The following is an 8,507-nucleotide window of genomic DNA, read 5'->3' on the forward strand; positions in this document are numbered from 1 at the left end:
CAGTATGGTTGATAGACAGCTACATTTATCTTGCACTGTATCTGTCCGTGGGTTATACACGCTCAGTCTATGGTTATACAGTAGTCCTTTTACTGCCACCATGTGGTTGCTGATGTAATTGCAGTCAAATATATCCTTGCAGCTCTTCAATACAATAAGGTCGTTAGTTTGAACCATCAGGCTTTGCATAAAAGTTACAATTTAATTTAATTTACTTTGATCAAGTTTTTAAATGTATTTACGGCAGTGGATGTTTTTTTGATTGAATTAAAATGTGAAAGGCCACGTTTTACGACACCACATTCGAGGCGACGGCAGGACGAGAAGTGGAGCCGTAAAGCATTGTGTTTTGGACTGGAGGAGGTCATTAGAAAGTGAGGAGCAAGTACGGGACGGTTCTCAAGGAGCAGAAAGATTCGGGGACAGTCTACCTCTGATGCCGGTGTGAGACATATACATTATTCAACAGCAGCTCCGTGTAGTGTTTCAACCGCTGCAAAATGCTTCGTCTGATCCTGCGGTTCAGGCCGTCCACCGGGCTCCCCTGTCCCCGTGTCCTCCCGGCCGGGCCTGTTGCGCGTAGCTCACGCTCCGTGCCCGGGACCGGCTGCCTAAGGCAGCTTCACTGTGGAGCGGGGTCCCGGGTAGCGACTCTGGGCTCCAGCCTCAGCTACAGAGGGGCTGTGCTGCGGTGTCCCCCGCTGACAGGCAGCGCACAGAGCACGCGCTTCTACAGCCTGCCACCACACCAGAAGGTAACATTACTGGGGGAGAGTTGTTATAGCACCGACGTTATAGCTAGCATGACCTCCATAGCTATCATTAGCGTTGTGATGTACTGAGCTGGGCTGAGCCAGCCACTCCTATAAAGGTGAAACCAGCTTTCAACGATGTGTGTGGAAAAGTGTACTCGTACTATGAGTGCTGTCATGCGAGTCTTTTACAATATTTATTGTGTTTTGGAGCCGAAGAGTGATGTGTAAGCCCCAGTCCAAATAGAAAGGTCTGTTGCAAAACAAACAAACAAAAACACACCTGTATGTTTCAGACTAAACAGTTTCACTAAACTTTAGGAGCATACTCAACCTGAACATGTCTGGTAATAAAAATGACGAAGGAGTGTAATGATCATGTGGCCAAATCTGGCCAACTTGTAGGCCTACCATATTTCATTTATGTCATGCCTCAGATCAGATATTATTTTGTGTGACCTGTGCTCTCCGGGTAGGCTACTGATTTTATTGAGCATGTAATAATAATTCTATAAAAATCAATGTGCGTATTGTTGAAAAATTAACTGTAGGCGCAGATGGAAAATGTAAACACATCTTAGTTGATGTAGATCTTTTTGTGGGAAGTCCTCTACTTTCTCCACTTTACATATCCGCTATTACCTATTTCATTAACCTTGAAACATCACAGTGTGTTAAAATGTTGCTGTATGTTGGTAATGTATTGAGCAAGAGAACCGGGTGATGATGGTGTAACAACAGTAGTAGCCTAGTAACAACAACACCTGACAGTTTTGTCTTTTCACAAGGCAAGGCAATTCTGTAAAGTAACAATGCCACAATGGTGATTTTTAAGCATGAATTTCTTCTTTGACATTTGGTCAGCCGCCACCACCAGGTGAAATATAGCACATTGACAACAACATAACTCATTGGAATTTTGTCTTTGTGTTTCTCAGGTTGAGCTCCCCGCACTGTCGCCCACCATGCAGACGGGAACAATCGCTCGCTGGGAGAAGAAAGAGGGAGACAAGATCAACGAGGGCGACCTTATAGCTGAGGTAAGAAGACGTTTGTGTCATTCCATGTTATTGTCTGAAAATCGCCACTGTGCACCTTTTTCTCACAAGACATTTTTCTTATTATCTTTCTACCTCGGCAGGTGGAGACTGACAAGGCCACTGTAGGTTTTGAGTTGCTGGAGGACTGCTACTTGGCAAAGATCCTGGTTCCCGAAGGGACCAGGGATGTGACTATTGGAGCGGTTATCTGCATTACTGTGGATAAGTAAGTGTCCTTCCTTTGTACATGCTTAAAAACCACAGGGATCTCACTATAGAAAAGAGTTTGCGGAGTAAATTGGTCATCTTGATTGAAATTATTCTGTGCGTTTAATTGTTAAGCCAATAGGATCACAACTCTCCTGTCAATTCCTTTTTGTCAGATGCTGGAAATCGTGTGTTCACAATATGTTTATTTTATTTGATCACACTAGCGTTGGGTTGATTATTTCCTTTGTGGTTGTATTGAGTTACATTGTGATGTGTTCAAGCACTGTTCAGTAAAGAATTTGTATCTGGCAAAGCTAACTTATTTTCATTATTTTAGCTCAAACTTAACAACTGGTGTTTTTCGTACTATATGTCATTTTCAACATTTCTTTTCTCACATCCATTGTTTTGGTTTCATTACCTAATTAGTTTAATAAATCAAAACGTTTCATGTCCTTTAGTCAGGATGTGATTGTGGTCTATAAGTATACATCTAATATCTTTGTGTCATTTTTCCCTCCTGCAGTCCTGACCTCATCCCGGCCTTTAAGGACGTAACATTGGACTCACTTAAAGCAGCCGGTGCTTCACCAGTTGCCTCCGCTCCCCCTCCTCCTCCTGCTGCTGCTGCTGCTGCTCCTCCTGCCGCCCCTGGCAGCTCTTATCCCACACACCTGACGGTACGTGTGTTCTCACGTGAACATAGTACCGCTAGTGTAAAATAGTAGAGGATGTTTATAGTTACACTGTGCTGTTGTCACGGTCTTAGAGCAGTTTTATATGGTGACATTCTGGAGCTTTCTCTCTCTGAAGGTGAAGCCAAGATTTTTCTTTTGGATTCATTAGCCTCTGTGGCAAATCCTCTTAATCCCTCAAACATACAACCTGACGGACACTGTGACTAACAGGCTTATAGCAGCACATAGACTGCACCAAATGTTTCATTTTATATATTAAGATGATACACCATACATACTCTGCACAGTGGAGCTTTAAATTACTGGAGGGAAAACAAAAACTTAAGACATAATTTGGTCTTTTGAGGTTTAAATATTAAATATCATGTTGTTGGGGTTTTTCACACCTGAGCTTCAACCAAAGTTCCCAAATAACGCAGTCATGACCAGTTGTATTAAGTTGCACTTGTAACGTGAGTGGTAGTAGTGACCGTAATTCATATAGTGAGTCAGTGAAATAAACAGAGCAAACGCGGTTCTTTGCATTTTCTTTTTAATCAGACTTGTCAGTTATTAGTTTCCTGTACAAAAGACTCAGACTGGAAGCTATAGATATTGTGTTGTTGATGTTTGTGTTTGTGTTACAGATCACACTCCCTGCCCTCTCTCCCACCATGACGATGGGAACAGTGCAGCGCTGGGAGAAGAAGGTGGGAGAGAAGCTGAACGAGGGAGACCTGCTGGCTGAGATCGAGACTGACAAAGCCACCATTGGTAAACCCAAACTCACTCCGACACCTCAGTCCTGACATATTTGTTCTTTGCACTTCAGAGAGTTAAAGTGTTATCTTGAATCGGATACATTTGTCGTTTTTATCTTATCTTGTCGGCGTACCTTATGGGAAACCATCATTTCGGTGAACTGTCTTGTATGGTGAATCACAGCACGACGGGAACAACTTACCGCTTACCTTTGTCAACAAGTCCCTCTAATGTGTTTTTTTTTCGTGTGTAGGCTTTGAGGTGCAGGAGGAGGGATATCTGGCCAAAATCATGGTGCCAGAGGGAACCCGGGATGTTCCCCTGGGAATGCCGCTTTGCATCATCGTAGAGAAAGAAAGTGACATCGCTGCCTTCAAGGACTACGTAGAGACAGGAGTGGTCGACCACTCTGCACCACCGCCACCACCAGCACCAGCAGCAGCGGTGAGACACACCAAAAGCTTAATGTTGTCAAATATATCTCAACATTTCACGCAAAAACTCAAAACAAACGTACTGAATAGAGTTGCAAAGGGGTGGAAAGTTTCCGGTAAATTACCGGAAAGTTTCCACGGGAACTTTCGCTCGGGAATTTTGGGAATATTCAAAATTGGAAATTACAGGAATTAACTAAATTTTTAGTAAACTTTATCAAGTTTTGATTATTTTATGAACAATCAATAATTTCACTGAAAAAATATGAATGTTGAGTAAAATATTACTCATCTGTCTGACCCCACCCATTCAATAAATACAGTCAAATGCCCCCCATGTGGTGGAGGAATAGACAGTGCATGTAAGGGGCGTGGCCTCAGTACCCCTGCAGTAGGATGTGTGCTATGTGCAATTTGCCAAGTCTACTTGCATGAAATCTGGTTGTTTTAGTCAAGATTATGCTAAAATATATTGTCCCCAACTATATTTAAAATCACAGTTTAAGCCTCTGTAAACCTGTTCTTATATGATATCAAGTCGGGTGTCTCAATAAACTTAAAAAAAAAATTGATTTGAAATTAAATGTTCATAAATATATTAAAACTTAGTTGAAAAAACAGATTTTTACAGTCTAGAATGTTTGCCTGGACTGAAATAACATAGTTAGGAGAATTTAGTGCATTGGGTTGCTTTAAATTTAGTAAATTCCCGTTTATTCCCGTTAATTCCCAAAATTCCCGTTAATTCCCATAAATTCCCGTTAATCCCCATGGAAAGTTTCCAACTTTAAAAATTCCCCGAATTTTGCAACCCTAGTACTGAATATGGCCTTTTTCAGTTTCAAGGTTAACTTCCACAGGCATTATGTGAGCGTGAGCATTACTGTTTATGTTCCAGGCTCCAGCTCCAGCCGCTGCAGCACCAAGTCCTGCCCCGGCAGCCGCTGCACCAGGCGCACCCAGGAAGGGTCGCGTGTTCGCCAGCCCGCTCGCCAAGAAAATCGCTGCTGAGAAAGGAATCGACCTGGCACAGGTTACAGGTAAGTTACTCAAATGCAGGTAGTCATTAAGACGTATACTGGTAGAACATACAGGACTAGTGAAATACTAAATACAGAGCTAGGGAAAGCAATGGAAGAGTATTGGATGTTGTGTCCAGCACATTGAGCTGTTTTCTGTTCAGGTTCTGGACCTGATGGACGCATCACCAGGAAAGATATTGACAGCTTTGTTCCACCAAAGGCTGCACCTGTAAGTGAAGCTAATACTTTATAATCCATCTATTCGCAATGCAAATTTTATTCTGTGTAATCAAATGTTTTAACTAACCATCATTTATATAATTTATTTTTAAATTTAAATATAAAATATTGGCTGCTATTTTTATTAAATTTATTTGTTTTTTTGGACTGTTTGATTGAAAAAAATTGCAATATATAAAGACCTTGTTTTGAGCTCTCTCAACATTTTGGGGTCAAACTGCACATTCCTCCAGTGTTTCTCGTAATTTGTTTTAAATGCAAATGAAATCCTTTCTGTCGGCAGGCCGTCGCTGCTCCCACTCCAGCCGCGGCTCCAGCTGCTCCTGCACCTGCTGCCGCTGCTCCTGCTGCAGCAGCCGGGACCTTCACAGACATCCCTATCAGCAACATCCGCAAGGTGAGAGCCAACACACACACACACACACACACACACACACACACACACACCTGACTTCTAGTGGCCCATTGTGTTCACAGACGACTTGCTGTGCTGCTTGGGTGCAAGTCATGACATGCTCCTCCTATGTGGGGTTTGATGCTGTGTATTGAATGCTGTAGGCCAAACGTCCTGTAGGATTTTCATAGTGTAGCGCAGTTAACTCCAACATGTGCCTCCACATTTATTAACATACCATATAACATACCAGGCTTGAATTGTATATATGCGTCTGTCCTGCAGGTGATCGCTCAGAGGTTGATGCAGTCCAAGCAAACCATCCCCCACTATTATCTGTCTGTAGATGTCAACATGGACCAAGTGCTCGGGCTTCGCCAAGAACTAAACGCTGTGAGTTTGTTTGCCCGTTGATAGACGTGTAACCGAATGAAAGACGAGAAAGGTTTGACCTCAGATAATGATTTCCTGTGTCTACTTTGCCTTCTGTCTGCAGGAAGTAAAAGCCCAGAATATCAAGCTTAGTGTGAACGACTTCATCATCAAAGCCAGCGCTCTGGCCTGCCTCAAGGTTCCCGAGTGCAACTCCTCCTGGTTGGACACAGTCATTCGCGAGTGAGTAAACACACATGAACAGGCCGATCCAAACACCAGTGAACATTTGTTCCCAGTATGCAGTTTAAAACAAATTTTAACTATCCATCTGCATCATACAAAGTCTTCTTTTCCGACCTTGTCAACATGTATCGGTTGTTAACCTCTTTATGTTTTGTTTCTCTTTCAATCTAAAATTTCACTCACATCCACGGTGAGCAGTGAGCACATTATTCCACTGTTCACTTAAAAAAAGAAACAAAAGTGAGATTTCAAAGAGATAACAGCAGCAGTTTAGTGAGATTAGACAATACTGTCAGCTTTTTGTTGGATGTCAGTCTCTCAACGTGTAGCTGCACTACTTTGCCAGTAGAGGGCTCTCAGAGCACAGCCATTTTGTCATCTCCTCTCAGTTTAAAACACAGAAAGTCACCTTGACCAAATATCTGTGACCTTCTTCAATATCGACTTGCTTGAACTTTTCCAGGAATCATGTGGTGGATGTGAGCGTAGCAGTGAGCACAGCCAATGGCCTCATCACGCCCATAGTGTTTAATGCCCACACCAAAGGACTGGCTGCCATCTGCTCTGACGTGTCGGCTCTCGCTGCCAAAGCCAGGGACGGCAAACTGCAGCCACATGAGTTCCAGGTAACCACGCACTGTGTTTATACTTTTGTGTGACATTTCTGGTTGTGGGATAGTTAGTATGATGCAGATTGCATATTTTTTGTGAACCAGCTAATAGAAACATCCCTCCAAGTCCTCAAATGTACTTATTTATTTTTTTCCACTAGGGTGGTACATTCACAATCTCTAATTTGGGGATGTTTGGCGTGAAGAACTTCTCAGCGATCATTAACCCTCCTCAGTCCTGTATCCTCGCCGTGGGAGGCTCAGAGAAACGCTTGATGCCTGCTGATAATGAGAAAGGGTCAGTGTCATGACTACAATGCTAGATGGACATGCAGCCTTTAAGAAGAATCCAAACATCTAATGTTGTGTGTGTGTTTTTTATTATTCAGGTTTGACGTAGCCAGCATGATGTCGGTGACGCTGAGCTGCGACCATAGGGTGGTGGACGGGGCGGTGGGAGCGCAGTGGCTCGCAGAGTTCCGCAAGTTCCTGGAGAAGCCTGTCACCATGCTGTTGTGATTGGACTGTACTGCTGTTTAGACTGCAGCGAACACAGGCCCAGGCCTCTCACTGAAGAGATCCCATTGGTCTGAACCGGTCCGGATCCTCCTGTGATTAGCCAGCCTTCCACCAGGTCACTCCCAGTTACCCTGAAGGGGAAAAGGCAGAACTCTAACAAAGGAAAACCTGCCTATCTCCTTGTCTTTCCTGTCTGTCTTTCTCTGTTCTCGCTCTCTCTCTCTCTCTTTCACTCATATTCTATTTATTGAGGCCCCATTTTTAGGTATGAATTATCCTAGAATAGAAGGCGATATGTGGTTAAAACATTACAAATGTTTTACAAAGGGAAGTGTTACATGTCCAACCAGCAAGCAAACAAAACTAGTTGTGTGTGTGTTTGTGTTTGTGTATTACGACAAATGAAGCTTTTTGTCGGTAAAGGGTTGTGATTTTTGTGTGTGTTTGTAGGCAAGAGGATGGAGATATATCTAAGCAAGCTAACTTTGACACACATAGTCCAGATCTAAGGGCACACACACACAAACCTATCCCTCTTTTAGTGGCCACACAAACACACACACATTTGAAAAAACTGATTGTTTTTTGTGGGTTGATGCTTCATTGTGTACATTCTTGACTGTGGGATGAACACAGTGCTGTGTATATATATATAGATGGAGGTGAGCTGTATGATTAAGAACAGAGCTCTGATGAGGCCTCACCATATAATTTAATATCTGTACAGTCCTGAATGAAAACAAACACTCTCAAAGGAAGTACTGAAATGTTTTGCCAAATATCTCTTCAGTGGGGACATTTTAATTTTTAAATCTCAGAGTAAAACACTTACCTTTTGAAATATACTGTATTTCACAGCTGAAACGCACAAAGCTGGTGCTGGATGTTATTTGTTGTTTGAATAAATTTGGGAGAAGTCTAACTTTTGCCATAGGCTCATTATCATTTTACTAATTGTTCTGAAAGACCCCGAAGTGAAGCAATTAATAATGGAAACTTCAAATGGGATCACACAACCTGATGTTTTTGTTTTGTTTGAAGGAGTTGTTGCAGATACTACTGACCTGTTTCACTCCTGTCCTGTTTCATTTGACTGGTGCTTCAAACAAAACTGGAAATGTAAAGATGTACGTCTCCTTATCTGTGCATTTTTCCATATATCTGGGTCAGCAGGCACTGCTGCTTTGTGTGGGCCCCCACCCACACACAATAAAAAATCCATAGCACC

General features: G+C 42.7%; 1 protein-coding gene across 1 annotated transcript; it reads left to right on the top strand.

Annotated features, from left to right (window-relative positions):
* Positions 1-354: 354 nt before the first annotated feature.
* dlat (dihydrolipoamide S-acetyltransferase (E2 component of pyruvate dehydrogenase complex)) lies at positions 355-8,507 on the top strand. Its single transcript, XM_080040407.1, has 14 exons — positions 355-755; positions 1,691-1,792; positions 1,894-2,018; positions 2,529-2,682; positions 3,327-3,453; positions 3,695-3,885; positions 4,774-4,915; positions 5,059-5,126; positions 5,421-5,534; positions 5,817-5,924; positions 6,028-6,146; positions 6,613-6,775; positions 6,922-7,058; positions 7,150-8,507. The coding sequence occupies exons 1-14, from the start codon at positions 501-503 to the stop codon at positions 7,277-7,279; spliced, it is 1,935 nt and encodes a 644-aa protein (XP_079896533.1). The 5' UTR covers positions 355-500; the 3' UTR covers positions 7,280-8,507.

The sequence above is a fragment of the Ammodytes marinus genome (genome assembly GCF_949987685.1).
Source record: "Ammodytes marinus genome assembly, chromosome: 14".
Taxonomy (NCBI): Eukaryota; Metazoa; Chordata; class Actinopteri; order Uranoscopiformes; family Ammodytidae; genus Ammodytes; species Ammodytes marinus.

What these genes read in the sequence shown, in the direction of transcription:
- dlat (XM_080040407.1), top strand. Translation starts at nt 501, where the DNA reads ATGCTTCGTCTGATCCTGCGGTTCAGGCCGTCCACCGGGCTCCCCTGT. An exon ending in AGGGCGACCTTATAGCTGAG is followed by an intron (nt 1,793 to 1,893) that starts GTAAGAAGACGT and finishes CTACCTCGGCAG; the next exon opens with GTGGAGACTGACAAGGCCAC. An exon ending in CACCAGCACCAGCAGCAGCG is followed by an intron (nt 3,886 to 4,773) that starts GTGAGACACACC and finishes TTTATGTTCCAG; the next exon opens with GCTCCAGCTCCAGCCGCTGC.